Source organism: Protopterus annectens, chromosome 8.part0 (assembly GCF_019279795.1).
Source record: "Protopterus annectens isolate FY-2018-M chromosome 8.part0, PAN1.0, whole genome shotgun sequence".
In the NCBI taxonomy this organism is placed as follows: domain Eukaryota; kingdom Metazoa; phylum Chordata; order Ceratodontiformes; family Protopteridae; genus Protopterus; species Protopterus annectens.
The window spans coordinates 1,435,055,807-1,435,076,915 of NC_056741.1; the positions used below are offsets into that span (position 1 = coordinate 1,435,055,807).

The following is a 21,109-nucleotide window of genomic DNA, read 5'->3' on the forward strand; positions in this document are numbered from 1 at the left end:
TGACTGCCGTGGGAGCCCGTTTCTCCGTTCCCTCTAGACCTTACCCCCAAGGCCCAGAGAGGAGGGAAAATGTGGTTCAAAAAATCTCAAAGGTCTTTCCCTACTCCACCGAGTGATCCCCCCTCTAGAGGCAGGGGGGGGATTCAGGAAGACGCCACCCCAGAGGCGGCAGAGGCCCCCGTAACTCTGGAGACCGCGATTCCTTTCGTGGTCCATCCTACGCTCACCGTCCCTGAGACGTGGCCCGACTGCGCATCTCCGGAGCCAGTCGGGGGTCGCTTTGCGGAACACCCACAGGCTTGGGAATCTATCACCAAGGATCAGTGGGTGCTCCGAACCATAACCAGAGGCTATCTCATCCCTTTCATATAGCCCCCTCTTCCTATCAGGAAGATCCTGGATGTGCCACCCAGTCAGCGGGATCAAGCAGCGGTCAAGGTCTCAAAGCTGCTAAGAAAAGGAGTCATCCAGCCTGTCCCCGCCGACCAGATTGGATCAGGAACTTACTCAAGACTATTTTTGGTGCCAAAAAAGACAGGGGACTTAAGGCCCATTTTGGACCTCAAATCATTGAATCGCTTTGTAAAAAAATCCAAATTCCGAATGGTCACCATTCAGTCCATTCTCCCGTTATTGGAGGAGGATGTCTGGATGTGCTCCATAGATCTCAAGGACGCTTAATATCACATTCTGATAAGTCAAGAGTCCAGGAGTCACTTACGCTTCCGCCTGGGAACCAGTAATTTCCAGTTCCGAGCACTGCCCTTTGGTCTCACCACAGCCCCCAGGGTGTTCACCAAGTGCCTGGCAGTAGTGACAGCTCACTTGAGAAGTCTAGGATTCCAAGTGTTTCCCTATCTAGATGACTGGCTCCTTACTGCCATCACCAAGCATCTATTAGTTCGGGCGCTTATGACCACAGTCAGTTTGGGTCATTCACTAGGAATCACGTTCAGTTGGGGAAAATCTGTGCTGCAGCCGTCTCAGCGTATTACCTTTATAGGCACAGAGTTAGACACAAGAAGAATGCGGGCATTCTTGCCGGTAGAAAGGATTCAGGTCCTGCAGTCACAGGTTCAAACCTTGTTACCCAGATCACGAGTTCAGGCCAGACTGATTCTGCAGTTATTGGGCACGATGGCCTCGACTATTCTTCTAGTCCCCTTAGCCAGGCTGCACATGTGTGTGCTGCAATGGCTACTGTCGGTTCAATGGTCCTTTCAGGATCTCCCCTTGAACCATTTGGTCCAGATTACGGAAAGTTGCCGTCGGGACCTACGTTGGTGGCTGCTTCGGTCCAACCTGGACCAGGGGCGACCCTTTGCCCTTCAGCCTCCCATCGCCACGGTGACCACGGCCACCTCCCAGATAGGGTGGGGGGGGGCATTATCTGGACAGGTCTGTCCAAGGTACGTGGCAGGCTCACGAAAAGCACTTGCATATCAATATCCTGGAAATGAGAGCGGTGCTACTGGTGTTGCAAGCACTTCATCATGTTCTTCCCCGGGGTACTATTGCGATCCTATCCGACAACATGTCGGTAATCTGGTACATAAACAGGCAAGGCGGAACCAGGTCCTACCCTCTTTGCCGAGAGGCCATGAGAGTGTGGCATTGGGCGATTTCTACCCAGCGTTTCCTAGTGGCAACGCACATTCCGGGGAAATCCAATGTGATTGCAGACAGGCTGAGCAGGACTCTCCTGTTGCCCCACGAGTGGTCCCTCAACGACAGGGTGGCTGCAAACATTTTCGCCAAGTGGGGCCTCCCTTGTTGTGACTTGTTCGCCAGCCCTCACAATGCGAAATGCAGGGAGTTCTTCACTCTGTCTCCCTCTCAGGGGCAGATTCCCAGGGATGCTCTAGCTCACTGTTGGCCCCCTGGTCTACTTTATGCCTTCCCTCCGGTTCCCCTTCTCCTGAAGGTGATACAGAAGGCGATTTATCTACGAAGCGACATGATTTTGATCGCTCCACATTGGCCTCGTCAGGTTTGGTTCCCCTTCCTTCTGAAGTATGCGGTGGGAGGGCCCATGGTTTCTGGACCTGGTGCCCGACCTGTTAACTCATCAGTTGGGACAGTCTCATCCATCCCTCAGGTCCTTGAGGTTGGCTGCCTGGTTACTCCACTTCCAACCTTAGTCAGAGATAACTCTCTTTCTACAGACGTCATCCACATTTTGTCCTCTTCTCACAAACCTTCCACTATTAAACTGTATTCCAGCAAGTGGAAGAGGTTTGCTATTTGGGCCCAGCAAAGAGGTATAGATCCCCTTACTGCCCCAGTACCTCAGGTTTTAGAATTCCTGGCTTCTTTGTTTTATTTGGGCTCTTCAGTTTCCACAATTAAAGTCCAACTGGCGGCTATCTCTAATTTTCATGTCTCCTTTGAGCCTTCCTTAATGGCAAACAGGCTTTGCAAATCTTTCCTTAAAGGAGCGTGGCTCCTTCGGCCCCCAATAGCCCATCCTGTGCCCCCTTGGGATCTGAATATGGTTCTAGCTTCTTTAACTGCCCGTCCCTTTGAACCAGCAGCTACTTGTGATATAAAATTTCTATCTTGGAAAACCGCCTTTTTGGTGGCAATAACCTCTGCCAAGCGGGTCTCAGAGCTTCAGGCTCTCTGTTCTAACCCCCTTATTTGATTTTTCACAAAGACAGAGTGTCTCTCAAGTTAAATACCTCTTTCTTTCCAAGGTAGCATCCCCCTTATGCATTCGACAATCCTTGGAGCTCCCTGTGTTTTTTCGCAAATTCTCCAATAGCGCAGAATATATTTTCCATCAAGTTGGATGTTCACAGACAACTGCGTTTTTATTTAAGTAGGACCAGTCAGACACGAAAGTCAAATCAGCTGTTTGTTTTCCTTTGCGGAAAATAGGTTGGGTCAACCGGTGGCTAAAACCACCATAGCCAAATGGATTAAAGATTGCATCTCCTTCATCTATTCACAGTCCGGCAAAGAGCTACCATTCCCAGTCGAGGCTCATTCTACCAGGGCAATGGCTACTTCTGTAGCATTTCACTCCAAATTATCGATAGATGATATCTGTGCGGCTGCTACCTGGAGTTCTCTGCACACCTTTATTTCTCATTATAAGATAGATGTGGCTTCTCGAGGTAGAGCTTCCTTTGGTTCCACAGTTCTCAGGAGTGTTTTCCAATGAGCCACCCGGGATTTAGGTGCTAGGGATGCTGTCCCATCAGTTATGAATGTAGGCGATATAGGATCCCATTACATCTTTTAGTTATGTACTTACCATAACTTCGGATGTATGGGATCCATCTCGCCTACATTCATATCGCGCTGCCTCCTTCCCCTTCCCATTGGACTTAGAGGAAATGTTGCTACTTACTGAGTTTTTCTCTTGAAGGACTTTAGTTTGTTACAGTTGTTGGTATGTTTCTGTGCCTGGATGTAGGTATATAAAGCGAACAGACAAGATTTGGGGAAGCAGGCGTGGTGCATTCTGGGATAAGGGGTAGCCCAGCCAATTAGAGACTTCGTTCTACTATATAGTGGCCGAGTTGGAGCCGAGGGATCGGCTCCGAACCCATCAGTTATGAATGTAGGCGAGATGGATCCCATACATCCGAAGTTATGGTAAGTACATAACTAAAAGTTTTATTGGCCATTTTGGGTCAATTCCAAACTCCTTGATCTACCTCTCTTAAAACCCGATTGCCTCGTTGTTTTGGCGTCTTTTCGGACTTGTTGGCTGTTGGTGAAGCACCCACCAAGAGGAGAAAACGCTGAGAGAAGAAAGGAGCCACTTTTGAGATTTTAAGTATTTTGCTTCAGATTAGTTTTTCTGCATTGCCGCCTACTTTTGAGCATTTTCTGGCTTGTTAAACTTGATTTCTGTGTTGGTAACTGTATTTAGAATACAACCTAGAGCTGATTACTGAATTTCCTGCGTGCACTTATTTTTAAAATCGTTTTTTTCTTAAAACTTGCATTTTATCTGTCTCTGGCCTAGCACTCAAGTGTGGGGTCATTTACTGCACTGTTCTAACTTGTTGATACTTGTGAACCTCTGCTTTCCTTAAAAAAACAAAAAAAGTCTTGCTTTTTTCCCCACTTTTCTGAGATTTAAAAAAGTTCAGTTACAGATTTGCTGTTTTGAACTGTTTGTAAGTTTCTTGGAGGCCATTGTTTGCTTGGACTAAAGGGAAGTCTCTGTGTTCATCAGTGGCAGTGATAAACATTGAGCAGCCTGCCTGCCCCTGTGGGAGTGGTTACTGCCTTGAAACTGTAGTTTTATTGGCCATTTTGGGTCAATTCCAAACTCCTTGATCTCCCTCTCTTAAAACCCTCTTTTGCGCGGTTTTGCGCATAGCGCAACATCGGGCAGCGCCGCCTAATTGGCTTTAAACTATTCCTGGCTCCACAAAGTCTGCTCTTCACTTTTTCCCCTTAGAACTGCTCTCTCTCTCAAATTAAACACCATATTCTCATTCTAAGGCCCCTCACTGGTCCAAATAAGTAATCTTACAAGTTAGCACTAATAAACCATAAGCACTACTTACTCTTATACTCTCTACAATTTCCTTGTCCCCTATTGGTCCGTTTTAATTGAGTTCCCTATATTACTCTAGCATGTCCAAAGGTCAGTCAATGGTTTCCTCTCCAGTCCAGCTGGTGAATCTGGGAATTTTGAGGCAATGTTACAACTGTCTCATGTACACGGACAACCCTCTCCTCCTCCAAACAGGTTCAAATATATGTGAAAGATGCAACCATATAGCCAAACTGGAGGCTGAGCTCTCTCATCTCAAAACTGGTGTAACCAGTCAGGAGGAGAAGGTAACCTCACACAATACAATTCCAGTATCACATAGTCCCACCACAACAGCGAACCAAACACATAAAAACACAAAAACATACTCGGAGGCTCTAAATAAAAATCTACCTAAGCAACAGAGACCTCCAAAGCAGGCATCCAAGCAAACGCTACCCCAAAACAAAACACATACAACACATAGCACACAAAGTCAGTGTGCGAAGCAGTCACAGCCCTTAAGGCTGAATAACACACCTGATACTCTTGTAATAAGTGACTCTATTGTCAGACACACTGACGTCCCACTCACCAGGCTGAATAAAGAGAGGGTCACAGTGAGCTGCCTGTCGGGCGCTAGGATCTGTCACATAACGCAAGCACTCAGGTCACTCCAAAGCAAATACAAATATGACTCAGTCATTGTACATGCTGGCGTGAATGACCTGAGACGTACCTCCCTCGACTACATGAAAAGAGACATAGAGGAGCTCTCTGATCATGTCGCCCAGGCCGGTATGACCCTGACCTTGAGCAGCATCTTACCCTCACTAATAAACTTGTAAAAAGGCACCACCACCAGGCAAAGCATGAACAAAATGAGTAGTCCACACGCTGGAATCACTAGAAGGCACGAGCAGTTTAATAAACACACTAACGCATGTTGTAAAACAGAACGTTTTCGTCTTCAACTTCATTAGAAAATGAACTGTAATCACCATAATGTCATATATATATATATATATATATACACACACCCATATTTAAAATCATTCAAAACCACCAATCACAATAAGAGAATCATTTAAATTAATTAATACACACATTAAAATATACCATCTAAATGTTAAAAAACATCAGTGATATCATATATAAATATTATAATTCATACACACACTAAAAACTCTTATGAAATAAAAAACATATATATGTGTATAATTCAAGTAGAAATGATAGTTAATATAATAAATGTAATACCTAATAATGGATATAATGTGTTTGAAACCCAGCAGAATAAAAATAAAGTTGTATCCCCCTCCAGTGGCGAACCTTAAAATTACATTAAAGTACAATTTGAGTACTTGAAGAAAATTCAGCACATAAATTCTAAAACTAAATTGATGTTATGTACCACAAAGTAAAAACCTATTCATTCTATTTATACAGTACTTAAAAAGAAAATCAATCCCCTTTTAGAGCTTAGCAGATCTTAGTTTGAGTACTGGTGCTAGGGATAGCATTTCATTAAGCCCTGGGTTTCTACCTGAATCCAACACTAGCTGCCAGTATAACTCTCTGTATTCAACTAGTGTTTCCCACATACCACCCCTAGGGTTCATTGTAACGACCTCAAGTATAAAAAATTGAAAACCAAGGGTTTTACATTTAATTGTATGCTTGTATAATGCATTTCTTTTGTTTTTGGTTCTAATATCGTATAGATGTTCATAAATTCTCTGCTTCAGTTTTCTTTCACTTTTTCCGATGTAAAAAGATTCACATTCTTTACATGTTGCAATGTATATAATACCTTTTGTATTACAATTAGCATAGGTGTTTAATGTTAATTTCTTCCTCCTAGCCTGCAAATATATGGGATCACCAACTGATAGAAATGAACAGTAACTGCAGCTACCACACTTATACAAGCCTTTCTTTTCCTTTTTACTGTTTTGTATACTGCCCCTATTTAAACTCCTCTCTAATATATTCTTAATGGTGTTGCCTTTACGATATGTATAAGTCAATTCATTATCAAAAATGTATCTTAGGTCAGATATTTTGGAGAAATTATTCCATTTTCTATAAAAAATTCTCCTTATAAGTCCTGAATGTCCATCATAGGTTGTAATAAGACCTGCTCTGTAACATTCAATGGCTTTACTTTCTTGTTTTTTATCTTCTAATATTTGGGCTTTACCCAAATTTGGGGCAAACTTATCCTTCCTCTTTTCTTTCACTTCATCCAAAATTTTGTCAAAAAACTTCATAAGGGTATCCTCTATTTAAGAATAAATCCCTAAGTACAACCACCTCATTCAAAAAAAGTAATCATCTGAGGTCATTCTACTTAAACGCACCAGTTGTCCTTTCACCACCCCCTTCTTCTGGTAGGGTGGATGACAACTGGTGTAGTGCAAGTAAGAATTTGAGAAGGTCTTTTTCCTATATATTTGTGACATAAATTGACCCTTATTTTTCTTGATGTGAACATCCAAATAAACCAGCTCATCCTGATTAAAGTTTTTTATGAATTATAAAAAATCAGTAGTACTGTTAACATATTGTACAAAATTATCAAGATCTTCTTGTTGCCCCTTCCACAAGAAACATAAATCGTCTAAAAATCTAGTATATAACATCCAATAACCATGATATGGTGAATTTACAAGACATTTATTTTCCCAGTAAGCCATTATTATATTAGCATAGGTTGGGGCACAATGTGCACCCATGGCAACATTTTTTTCTTGCTTGAAGTATTCCCCTTGAAAAAATATATAATTATTTTTCAGAACTATTTCCATGAATGTTAAAATAATTCTAAAATCACTATGGGTAATCTTTTTACTGTCCACTAACATTTCCTCAAACCACACCATACCAACTTCGTGTGGTACACTTGTAAAAAGGTCCACCACATCTAGTGTACCAAATGCTACGTGTTCACTCAACAAAGTATTTACCCTCACTTAGAATGATGCCACAGTATAAAGACAAAATGATCGATTTTAACAATTGGCTAAAATTTTGGTGTCATTCAAAGGGGATCCAGTGTCTGTCTGCCTGGGATGACATGCTCGACAAGCCACGTTGCTTCGCTAGGGACGTCTTGCACCTGTCACCCCTGGGCTTTCGGATATTGGCAAAGGCTCTTGCCACCCCCATAGTGCCTTTTTTAGGCAAGGCTCAAAAGTCAAACCCACCTCCATAGACAGCACAAGGAACAAGAAACTAAGGGTAATGCTGCTAAACGCCAGAAGTCTTAACCTCAAGATGCACACACTCGAAGCTCTCCTCAGTATGGAGAACATCGATATCTGTGCAGTGACAGAAACCTGGTTCAAGGCTCCAGAGAGCACCGCAGCACTACCAGGTTATACCTCATATCATGCTTTTCGGCCCCAAAACCCGGACCGAACCACAAAAGGAGGGGGAGTTTCCATATTTATCAAGGATATCCACACCTCCAGGTTAGTGGCATTGCACAAAGTATCGGAGACCATCCATGTGCAACTGACAGTGGGCAAGACTGCTTTTCAGTTTATAGCATCCTACAGACCACCCTCTCAAAGTCAGGAATCCCACTCGGCTTTCCTGAAAACATTGGAGAACATGAAGATCTCTCCGAACACCATTATATTGGCCGACTTCAACTACCCAAACATAGACTGGGAGCATTACTCAAGCCCCAGCACCTTAGCCCAAAGGTTCCTGGAATTTATAAACTCAAATGCAATGGAACAACTAGTCACCACTCCCACAAGAGGGGAAAACATACTAGACCTGATCATTACCAACACGGGGACTCTATGCTCCATACCAGAAGTATATCCCTCATTGGAAAGATCAGATCATAAATTAATTTCACTGGATATCCACATCCCGACCCCACCCCCAGCCCAGAAAACCACAGTGAAAAACTTCTCAAAAGCGAACTTCACACTTCTCAAAACTGAAGTGGAATCCTTCAAGGCCCCAGGGCCAGTGGAAACTATGGCCCAAACTACAGAATCCTGTATAAACGCATTCTACGGACATCTCCAGGAATGCATGGATCATGCTATCTCAAACAACATCAAGACCCAATCATTCAAAGGCAGGCGTCCAGTCTGGTGGACCCCAGCCATAAATAAACTGTACAACAGAAGGAGGAAGCTACTACATGATAGAGCAAAATCCCTAAAAGGGAAGGCATCTCTGATCAGTACTAGCAAAAAATTATGATCCCTCATAAAATCCTCCAAGGCCAACTTCGAGAGAAAAATTGCACAGGACACTAAAGACAATCATAAGGCTTTTTTCAGTTATGTTAGGAACCTGGGATGCAACTCCCAGACTTGTTCTGAGTTGATTCTAAACGACAAAAAATACACTGAACCCACAGACATCGCCAATATCCTGGCAGACAGGTTCAGTGCAAACTTCTCCACCCCCCAAAAGAGCAAGTATCTATCCCGGCAGAGTGCAGCCTCCCAAACATCTCTGATGCTCAGGTGAAGGCCGCCCTCTCCAAAGCAAAAAACACTGCTTCCATGGGACCAGATGGCGTCCCGGGTTGCGTCCTACATGAACTCCAAGAAGAACTAATCCCTCAAGTAAAACTGCTATACAGTCTCAGCCTCACAACAGGATATGTGCCCAAAGAATGGCGTACAGCAACAGTGGTCCCACTCCACAAAGGTGGCGCCTCTACGGACCCTGGAAACTATCGCCCCATAAGCCTGACTAGCCTAGTCTGCAAGGCTATGGAGAGGATCATCATGGAACTCATAAACAAAGACATTGGGGACTTACAGACACTAGATCCTACCCAATTTGGCTTCGTCAAGGGCAGATCCTGCCTTTTGAACCTGGTCGACTTCTTCAAAACAGTCACCAAGGCCATAGATGAAGGGAAGGTAGTCACACAGTCTATCTGGACCTCGCAAAGGCATTTGGCACAATACCCCACTCGGGCATCATAGATAAACTATCCAGCCTAAATATAAACCCCTATGTCACAAGATGGGTCGCAAACTGGCTCAAAGACAGAACCTACAGAGTCAAAGTTACTGGAGCCATTTCAGACTCGAAACCGGTCACAAGTGGCGTCCCACAAGGTTCTGTCCTGGGACCTCTCTTGTTCGGTATTTACTTTTCTGAAGTACAGGCCAACGTGGGAGGACTATGGCTCACCAAGTTCGCAGATGACTGCAAACTGGGCACCATAATCGACTCTCCAGCTGACACAAACATCCTTCAAAAAGGTCTCGCAGAGATGGATAACTGGTGCCAGAGCCATGGTCTAAAGCTAAATGCCAGAAAGTGTATAGTCATACCCTTTGGCAAAAACAATGTGCCTACAAATTACCACATAGGTGGTAACCCATTAAGTACAGAGAAAGTAATTAGGGATCTGGGGACCCAAGTTGATAGCAATCTCTCCTTTGACAACCACATTGCCAAAGTGGTTAGAAAGACCTTCTACATAGCCCACCTCATCATGAAAGGATTCACATCTAGATCAAGAGAGGTAATCGTGCCCCTTTATTCATCCCTCATCAGGCCCATCATAGAATACAATGCCCCCTTTGGGATGTACCTTACCTGACACCTGCAGCAATTAGAAAGACCCCAAAAGTACCTCACCAGGAGGATCAAGGGACTCAAACAGATGCCATATGCTGCTCGGTTAAAAAAACTCCAGCTCTACTCAGTTGCATACCGCCTACTTCGAGGCGATCTATGCCTGACATATAAAGCTATATCCAACCCAGAATTAATGGACATGCTCCACCTCAGTAAATCTAAATCCCTTAGAGCCACGAGGGACTTGAATCTCAGCACAGAAATAAATAGAACATGCTGTGGAGGGACAGATTCATAACCCAGAGGCTCCCTTTGCTCTGGAATAGAATTCCAATTCATGTTAGGCAGAGCACCTCACTGACTCTCTTCAAGAAGAATCTTGATGAGTGGATGGGGGATCGTAGGTTTGTCCCGGGGATTACTTCCGTGTCACTATTAGACAGAGGCGCACAGTAAACTAAACTTTAAAAAGGGCACAGTATACTCAAATCAAGGGGTGGCGTAAGCCAAACACAATCGGGCTAGGCTTTTAAATGCCCCAGGGCAGATAGCCTAGTATGAACCTAAAAGGTCTTACTTTAGCATGCATTTTTCTGAAGGTTATGAAGTCTGAAACTCAGTGTCTGTCATTATTTAGTGACTGAATTCCTAAATGATTTGCCAGAAAACAACAAATTTTATGAGGAGCAAACCAAACATAAGAAGCAAAAATCTAATTCATTCTGTGAAAATCTGGACTTTTGGGAGGTATAGTTCAGCCGGTGCTGTCTTTGAGTTTGCCACCCTTCCCCCTCACAAAATCATGGTCGAATGGAGCCTCCCCTCTGCAGCCATTCCAATGAACAATTACTTGGCTATTTCACCCCATTTACCATAAACACTAATGTGCATACTGCTTTACTTTTATGAAGATTTGGACTTCATTTGAAAGTTTTATTTTGCATTTTACAGCACAAACACTAAGACATCTGCTAAACAAAGCAATGCAGTCTCACAATGAAAACAGACTTGGCATTAAAACCTCTCTGCCCTTGAAATTCACATTCATTGAAACAGCATTGAAACCCACATTCAAAGAAAATACATTTTGCCAGTGGCAGATAAAGATTAACTTTGGGCTGTTTTCCAATCATATGCCCCTTGCACATGAAACATACGTGTGCTCTTTGATACACCTTCCTTATTGTACTAAATTATATTCCTTGTACAATACAGTACAGTTGTTAGAGGGCATTTTAAATTTGTTTTGAACATTTTCCAGTAAACAATGAAACAAAATGCATGCACCAATAATGACAAAACTGCCCAATTCAGAACATTTTTCCAGTAAACAATGAAACAAAATGCATGCACCAATAATGACAAAACTGCCCAGTTCAGAACATTTCCATCATAAAAGTCTTCTCAAACTTCTACAGTCCACCATTATCAGTAAATATGCACAATCTCTGAAGAAGTAAAAGTCATCTAAATAATTCCACATTAAAGAAATATGTAACTAACGAAGAGGCTAGCAAACAACTTTATATTTCATTGTTTCATCTACAAAAAGGGTGCCTGTTGCCCTTGAGGAATAAGTTGCCTATGTTGCATTAAAAAAATGATAAGCTAGTAATATTGCAATAGCGAATGGATGGCAAACTGATGACAGGTTCATAGTTACTAGGTATCTTCACCAAAAAGGACTGCAGCATCCACCCCGTTTACAACACAATACAGTATCAGCAATGCATCTACCTACTGTGGGAGTAGAACCCACAGCCTTCTGCATCAAAACCAAATACACTACCTGTTGTGCTATTAACAGTGCAAGCAGACTCGGCATAAGCAGCACTAAACTTTTGTTCCTCTGCAGCTCTCAGCTTCTTGTAAAATCTACTTGACACCCAGCTGTATCTCTGAACTTTGCAGCACAAGAAATCTGGAAAAAGCCAAAATGTATTGGGGGGGGGGGGACAAAAGCCCCAAAACCAGGGACATATTTTAAACATTGCTTGTATAATGTTGAAAAGTTGCTAGAATAAAATGCTGTGCTACCACCATACATTTCATTGCCAAGTACTGAACCCCAGGACCCTGTGCAGAACAGTCAGAGCAACATACCACTTATGCCAAATCATCTGTTTTATGAAAGAGAGGAAGACTGAAACTTAAATGGCTACCATTTAGTGAATTCAGTTCTCACCATAGCTGTCAGCCTCTTATCACAAAACACCTGAGCAAAGCCAGTAATGGGGAATACAGCCCCCAACCATATTCAGTGAATTCACTTCTCACCATAGCTCTCAACCTTAGCACAAAACACCTGGATGAAGCCAATAATGGGGGAATACAGTGTCAAAAATAGGGACACATTTCAAATATCCATCTTATAAGCTTTACAAATTGCTGGAATAAAAGGTTTCGTGTTACAATGTAGTTTCTGAAGAATATGAAGTCTGAAATTCAAATGCTTGTCATTTTTATTTAACATTTGTTAACCCGGAAAGTCTGACCTGGAATAAAAGCCAATTTTCAGCAGAGGCCCAGGGAGAAACACTCCAGACACATGTCTTTGTAAGATGGGCGGACACCAAAGCAAACCCACACAAACACAGGGGAGAACATGCAGACTCCACACAGAAGGCACCCCAGCCAGGAATCAAACCAGAGAACCTGTAGCTGTCCGGCAGCAATGCTACCTGTGCACCACTGACTGTGTCAAGAAACAAAAATACAGAAACCATAGATTTTATGAGGAACAGAACAAATATGAGGCAAAAATCTGCCATTTTTTTACAAATAGTGGTGGGTAGGGAATACAAGCTCTTGCCACTTTGGCCCTAGGTACAGGGTTCAAGCCATATTCTCTACCCACCACCATGTAGCAAGTGGGGCATTACACACACACACACACACACACACACACACACACACACACACACACACACACCTCCTACCTGTTAATCCAGAAATCATCCATTGCCGTCGAGCTCCTCCATATAGAACGTCATGCACCTGTTAATCCATTGCAGTCGAGCTCATAGAAGTCCCTTGCAGCAGCTAAAAGCCCTTGACGATCCATCCATATAGGAAGTACAAAAAGCCCACAACAACGAGCTGTACAATCCATCCTCTAGCAAGCAAGTCCTTCCCCTTCCGTGATGCTCCTTCCTGCGAGAGCACCAGCCTGCAGACGTTGCAGTCTGATCCCCTTCCTGTCTATGCAGTTGTAACTGCGTAGACTTCTGAGAAATTTGCAAATTCAATGTTGTCTTCCTAATCCGGACTGCTGGTAAAGACGGTCTGGATTCTGTGAGTATAATCCAGACTGGTTCACCAGCAGTCCAGATAGCGGGAAATGCTGCAAGTGAGCATGCGCAATGGTCCGGGACTCGTTTAATTTTACTTTGTTATTTTCTTTTCATTTTTGTTTCATTTCTGTTTATTTTTCATTTTTACAGTTGGGAAGGTGCTGCAGTCCTGCAGTCCAATAGCACTAGCCGCCCCTGGTTATATACTCTTCCAGATTTTTGTTTTCTTAAATGTGCTGTAATAAACTGATGCTCTTTCTTCTGCTAACAGATATTATCAATGGTAACAAGATAGTAACAATATCTGATTATGCTCCCAGTTCGTCTACCTGGTCTCCTACATGGGTAAAATTATACTATAACTATATCAAAACATTCAGCTTTAACCACAAAGCTCTCCCCTTTCTGTATACAGAAAACCTAAAAACTTCAAATTACTAAAAACCATTAAGCCAACTAACTCTTAATGGTATAAAGAAGAGGTGGAACTGCAGGGGAATAACAAGTCTGGGCTGGTGTAGATGTGTAGGCACTAGTATCTTTGCCCAACTCTACAGAGCAGTAGAAATGTGTGCCTGCATTTACCCTGACCCTGCAGAGTACACCATGCATATGCTTAGTTTAACATCAGCTTCTTTCCTAAGATCTGCAGTCTCTGTTAGTCAAGCAACTGAAGAAGTGTGGTAATCCAGATGTAGCTACTACATGTGCATCTAGTGGTAAAACATGAAAATATGTTAGAGACGTAAACAGAAGTGTTTCTATCTTTTTTTCTTGTCACCTTTCTGTCTAGTTAGTTTTGCAGTATTGAAAGCAATCTTCATCCCAAAGGCAAACACTGCCAGCTATTAATACTTTACAGTTTGGTTTATAGTTCCGAAATTCTTGTTATTCATTTTTGTGTAGGAACTGGTTTTATATATGATGCTTTTCAAATTTAGAGAATGTATTAGATTTATGACATGTCACAAGGGTATGTGAGAAGCTTAGGCTGATGGACGCTATAAAAATAGTGCTTTTTTTCTCATTTTCTGTTCCCTTTCAACAGCAGTGCACATACTCCACATCTGGTGCTGTTAGAAGTAAAGGCAAATCAAGATGTGTCAGAACTTGCATATTCTACTTTGAGTTAACAGTGCTGCTACCTTCTTTGCTTACTCTATCCTGTGTGTTGACCCACAGCAGCTGTATGCAGAAGTACCACCATTTGTCCCAGTCTTCTATGAGATCCATAAACAGAAGTTACAAAATCCTAATTGCAGGTGGCAGCACTGAAACTAGATGCCAGTCTGTTAGAGGAGTTTAGCTAGGCCTGTCCTTTACAAAAGTCATAGAGTAAACCCAGCAATGATAGGCATTTCATCCCATGACTTTAACCAGTCTACTTCTAGATGGAGTCAGAAATGCTGGACAGAGTTTAATTAAAAAAAAAAAAAAAAAATATATATATATATATATATATATATATCATCCCTTATTCCACATTGTTAGTTAAGCTTTCATAAGTTCAAAAGTAAGTACTAAGGCTATTGACCTGCAGATTATTACAAGCCTAGCCAATAACTAGGTCAGAATCAAGATCTGTACCATCTCTCTGTGAGATGAAGACCTTAACCACTATGCCAGTCCTTCCTCAAGATTTTGATTTACTTATGAGGGAGCTCTTCTAACAAGCTATGGCACCCCTCCAACTTCTGCTTGTGTTAAGGACATAATAAGCAAGTCGCTATCTACAGATAAAATATTAGGTTGATATATTCCCTTCTTCTTCTTCTTTTGTTTTTTTCCTGGTTAGGGGTCGCCACAGCGGATCACCTGACCGCTCATGATTGGCAGTGGAGTTTTACGGTGTCGAGTTGCCAGCCCGGTGCCCAACCTTCCACAGAAGACACACACTCACACCTAGGGCCAATTTAGAATGTCCAATCTGAATACAGCGTGTCTTTGGGATGTGGGAGGAAACCGGAGCACCCGGAGGAAACCCACGCGACCACAGGGAGGATATGCAGACTCTGCACAGAAGGCACCCCAGCCGAGGATCGAACCGGAGAACCTCTTGCTGTGAGGTGGCAATGCTAACCGCTGCACCACTACGGCCGCCCAGGTTGATAAAGTTCTTAAAACACAGCTGTTGCACCATTGATAAAGTGAGAGACAGCTTTAACATTAAGGTGACATACTTGGTGAGATGTTGCTCTGTAGCTTTGTGCTTTCTCTCCTGACCTTTTTTAAATGAACTTTCATTCACTTACACATTAGAGTCATCAAAAAAATATAGAAACGAGCAACAGGTCAAGTGATAAAAAGTCCAAACACAATGAAAAAACCCCACTCCAACTGGTAATCAAGAAACAGAATATTTAATATTTAACGCTTTCACCCACAGTCTTCACTGGACTTCATTAGAATAAAACAAAACACAGTAACACGATTTAACCTTCTTTACATCATCAGTTAACCAGTAAAACACCAGTCCCAGTTTTTACTCATTAACAGCTTAAAGTCCCATATAGTTAAGTAATTCACATAAATGTTTGTGTGTGTGTGTGTGTGTGTGTGTGTGTGTGTGTGTGTGTGTGTGTGTGTGTGTGTGTGTGTGTGTGTATATATATATATATATATATATATATATATATATATATATATATATACACACACACACGCGCACACACACACACAAACATATGAATAAATAAAAATTTAACTTATATGCCCTAAATTATAAATTGATACTTCAGTCCGCTACTTTTTAAAAAACATTTTATATTAATGGTCTCATTTAGATCTGGAAATGTATCTGCGTACAGTTTAATCTGACACATTCTTAACTATTCCTGAAGTAGTGTCCACTCCTGTAATCTAATAATGCATTATCCAACACAGAAAAATAAAATTTCCTAAAATTATTGCATGCTGTAGTGTATTTGTACACGGCATTAGTTTTATCTTTCCTTTTAATAGCACAGAAAGGATCTTTGTTAGTGTGTAATTTAGGAATCCCAAACATTACACCAATTCTAGGAAATTCTAAAAGCATAAGTTGATGCAAGCTTGTTCTAATCTTATCCGTTAATAAATCCAGCAGTGCATTATTTATAAAAGAAAAATTTTGATGAATTTCCACTAAACTAATAACTTCATGTTTATTTTCGGGGGCTAACATACTTTCAGTTACTAACACGTAATCTGTTTGGTGCATAATAACCATTCCACTGCCTTTATCAGTCCTCATGAGTCTTAATTCTCCTCTATAAGATCATTTATACATAGCTTGCCTTTCTGCTTTAAGATTACAAAATCTTTTAGGTTTAGCATTACAGATATGTATAATATCATTTTCAAAGGAATTGTAAAAAGGTTGTATAGTACCTTGCAGTTGTGGATTATAAGTAGAAGGCTACTTAAATAAATGAAAACCATACCAAGGCAAGTTTAAATATTGAACATTAAGTTTGAGACTGAATAAGTTGAGATCCTCCAGAGTACATCCCATATTGGCATGTCTACTATGAACAAAAGAAAAGCTTTTCTGAAGTATTTTAAGTTGTAAATTATTAAACTGTTCGTTAGTGAAATTATATACATTATCATATACCAAAGTAGAACCACTGTCATTGTAAACAACATTTTTCAAGTTTAACGGCTTTTCATCTGTTGTCGATTGTTGCCCCCATGGGAAGCTGTCCTTCTCCCAGTGGTGTTTGAAACACTGTAATTGGAACACTGCTGAAATGATTGCCAAGGGTAATACTTGGATTGATTTGCTAGCCTTTCTGACTGCCCGGAGATTCCTGGATACAAAAATACTTTAGCATTGCCATCAGCATCCTTGACTACACCATTGTGAACATCGGGACCATCATTAAACCCAGTTCCTCCTTTAAAACCTGAACCTTCTTCTGTAAATGAATGGCCATCTGCCGAGAGTGAGAATTACATAATGACATGTAGGGGAGTGGAAAAGCCTCACCTTTTGCATAAGCCATTTGATCCCTGGTTATTTTCTTCTTTTTCCTTTCTGTAATGGAAAGTTTATGACAGTCCAAGGTGACAGACTGTCATATTCTGAAGAAATAAAAAATCATCAATCAACCATGTTGATGTTCAACCAGCTCTTTATTCAAAGCAGTAATGTTCTGTTGATTGTGATCAATGAGCAGTTTAAGTAAATGTAAACTAGTATTAAAAATATCCACAAGGGTATTATAAAAAGGAAAATGAGGCAGAAGTCCATTAGACTACTTGTATACCCTCAAACCTTTAGTCACTATTTTCTGTGCAGTACATGTCTCAATATAATAATCATACAGTAGGGATTGACTTTTAACAAGCTTTTTTCAAAAGACCACAAAAGATCTTTAGTAACTGAAGTTTCTGTTGCAGTGGTCTCCTTAAACTACCATCATCAAAAGGGTTTTTGGTACTGGATAAAAAAAGTCCCAACTTAGTGTGATATAATGGATTTTTGAGATGCAATTAGTATTCCATGGTAAGAAGCCACCTGATGTTGTCAAGACACACACTACTAGGCCAACTGCTGCCTCTACTGCCTTCCTAAAAGTGGTACCCAGCAAGGACATCTTGGAAGCTGCTACCTGGTCTTCAATGCATACCTTCACTAAACGTTACCACCTGTCAGCCTTCTCCAAGTCCAGAGCAGGATTTACCACTGCCATTCTGCAGGACATCCTTTCCTCTCCTTAATCCACCTTCCTCCCTTCTCAGCTTTGTGAATCATTCTACAAGTCAAGACTAAGACTACAACAGTGAAACACGAAGAACATTATAGAGTTGTGTATACTTACCATAAATATAGATGTTTAAGTGTATTCACTGTTGCAGTATTCTTTCCCTCCCTCCTCCCCCCCCCCCAGCCTACAGGCTTTGAACAAGCTTCTCCTTTAGTCAAGGGGTCCTCCTTTTGCCTCCTTCCTTGCTTAAATTCTCTATCAAAGACCACTGACTGCAACTTCCATCTAGGAGGGCTCCTTCCTTCAGAGGACAAGAAAAAAACTGAGATCATGATGTTAGCTGACTTCCCTTATACTGAAGCATACTGACGTCAGTCATGGCATCCGCCGGGTGTAGGAGAAGGGAAATTTTTCTCTGGTAGTCGGGCCGGCCAAGGGCTTCCATGGCAGGAAATCCCCCAAGTCAGGACTGCAACAGTAAATACACTCTAACATATATATTTATGGAAAGTATACACAACTGTACTTTTCACACTGTGGTTTTGTTTTATAACAGTCACACTTTATTTTCTGTTTCAGAACTACAGTATTGATTGATGAACTTCCAATAAGTTGCAGACTAGCATGTTAATAGATTAGAAGTCTGCTTGTCTGTGCTAGGTAGAACATTTCCTTCAGCAGGGCATACTATATTATAAAACTTGGTTAATGTTTTCTCTATTGTCTTACATAACAACTCCTTCAGATGATATAGAAGTTAGTAATTAATTGGCTAAAGTGTTTAAAATTCTTCAGTGGCTGAAACATTTTTATCTGGTCAACTTTTCATGAACAGTGCAGACTTGCATACAGAGTGATTTTTTTTTTAAACCTGGCAGAGTTCTATGAATGATTTATTCTTGTACAGCTGTCTGGACTACAGACACGCAGTTAAAGGATGGGTGCATTTTGCCTTTTATCTGCTCCAGTACAGCTAATAATCAGTAGAGTGCATATATATTCTGTTTATAAAAGTTTTGAGTTGTTTCTGTATCTCCAGCTACAAGTTGGTCATTGTGGCCTGTCTGTGTTTTGTTATATACAGGACAGTGGGAGAAAATATATGGCATTCTGTGGATGCTCACAACAAAACTGTTCATGTTTTAAAGATCCTTAAGCCAGACACCACATATCAAGTCAAAGTTCAAATACAGTGCCGATTGAAAATGTTCATTGCCAATGATATTCTCACCTTGAGAACGCCAGAAGGATGTAAGTTTGTTTATTTATTTATTTTTTATCTTCTTCTTGTCTAACAGTCAAGATTACATCGATGAATTGCTAACATTTAATTTTTTTCTTCAATAAAGATAAGTTGTAACACTGGATTATTTAGTAACAAAATGATTGATGTTAAGTTGTCAATCTCGCCTTCATTCTTGCTGGATGGGTTCAGAGCCGAACCTCGGCTCCGACTCTGCCACTTACTAAAGCTCAAGAGCTAATTTTACCGGCTCGAGGCAACCCTATATCCCATGATGCTAGGCGATAACTACCCAGATCTCGTTTGCCGCTTTCGCTGACGAGGTGCATTTTACCGGCTCTTGGTAAGTGTTGGGATTTTATTACTTAAAAGTTACCTTTGTACTTAGCTTTTCCACCCCTTTCTTCGTTTAGCTTAGCTTAACGGTTATATTACACCCTTTTTCCCGTTAGTGCTATTTTTTTTCCCTTTTATCCAATTTATTTTCCCCTTCCGCCTAGGTTAGGCCTTAGGCCTGCTCCTTTCCTAGTTCCTGACAGGGATTCTGTGCTGTGTCTGTGATGCGCTTGTGTATCCCTGTTTTACCAGTTTGTTTGGATTGGGCGTGTGTGTGTGTTTTCTTTACTTTTGTGCCTTTTACTTCGACAGCGTTCTGTCGAAGGACACAAAGGTCTCAGGTTTCAAGAAGTGTGACTCGTGCTGTCAGAAGATGTCTCTGACAGACGGTCACACTTCTTGTGTTTACTGCCTGGGACCCCTGCACCTGCAGGACTCTTGTTCTGTGTGCCATGCGTTCAGCCTAAGAGTCCTGCAGGAACAAATTAATCTTAAGGGGCTTATTAAAGCCCGAGGGCTCCCCGTCTAAGTCTGTGCCGGGGAAGCCCTCGAAGCCAGCCAAACCGTCGGCTCCGAGTCCTAAGCCTTCGGCTGCTGGCTCACCATCTGTGGCAAGATCGGCTCTGGCTGGAGCCGATACTTCTGTGTCACAGCTTTCAGCATTGGCTCCACTCTGCGCTGATACCGCTGAGCCTCTACTCTCACGGTCGGTTCCAACTGGAGCCGACGTATCTTCGGCTCCATCCATCTCCAGGAAAAGGTCCAGATCCCCATCTTTGGAATCGATCCATTTGGCTCCGGGGTCACCCTTGCTCTCGGAGCGGAGCCATCGGAGCCGTTCTTCTCGGTCGTCCAGGCTTTCCGACCATGACCTTGAGAGAGTGGTCAGTAGACTGTTAAAGTCTCAGGCACTGGCCCAAATGCTTCATAGCCCATCTCATCAGACAGTGGCTATTTCAACTCCACCTACTATTCCTCCTTCGACTCTCCCTCAGAGTTCGGAGCCGGAGCTCCTCGGAGCCGTGACTGTTGTGGCGTTGGAGCCGATACCTCCCCCTTCGGCTCCATCGTCCTCTGCTCCGATCTCCTCCTTGATGCCTTCATTGGAGGGATCCGGGCGCCTGATCTCTCTCGCCGGCTCCGAGGGGGCGAGTGGCATCGGACCCTTGTCCGACCCCGTTCTCCCTCTCGGAGCGTCAGCGCTGATGAGCTCGGCCCCGACATCGGCTTCGGAGCCGTCCCTGTCGGCGCAGCCTGGGGTTCCTACTTTTTCGGAGCGGGAGCCCTCTGGCCTGTCTGATAGGGGAGCCTTCGAAGTGATGAGGAGTGTACTAGCCCCAGGGCATGGTCAACAGTCAGCTCCGTCAGCTCCTCCCACTACAGTGCCTGCTGACGTCTCTTCCCACTCTCTTGCTCCCGGACCCAAAGATCCAATGCCTCAGGTTTCCCCACTGGGAATATCTTCCTCTTCCGA

General features: G+C 42.4%; 1 protein-coding gene across 1 annotated transcript in view; it reads left to right on the forward strand.

The window, feature by feature from the left end:
* The window catches only part of SORL1 (sortilin related receptor 1), a 5,131,225-nt gene that overhangs the window by 3,871,114 nt on the left and 1,239,002 nt on the right, over positions 1 to 21,109 (forward strand). Inside the window, exon 35 of the mRNA XM_044081038.1 lies at positions 19,141 to 19,307. Within this exon, the coding sequence (XP_043936973.1) occupies positions 19,141 to 19,307 (167 nt within the window). The remainder of the gene's footprint in view (positions 1 to 19,140; positions 19,308 to 21,109) is intronic.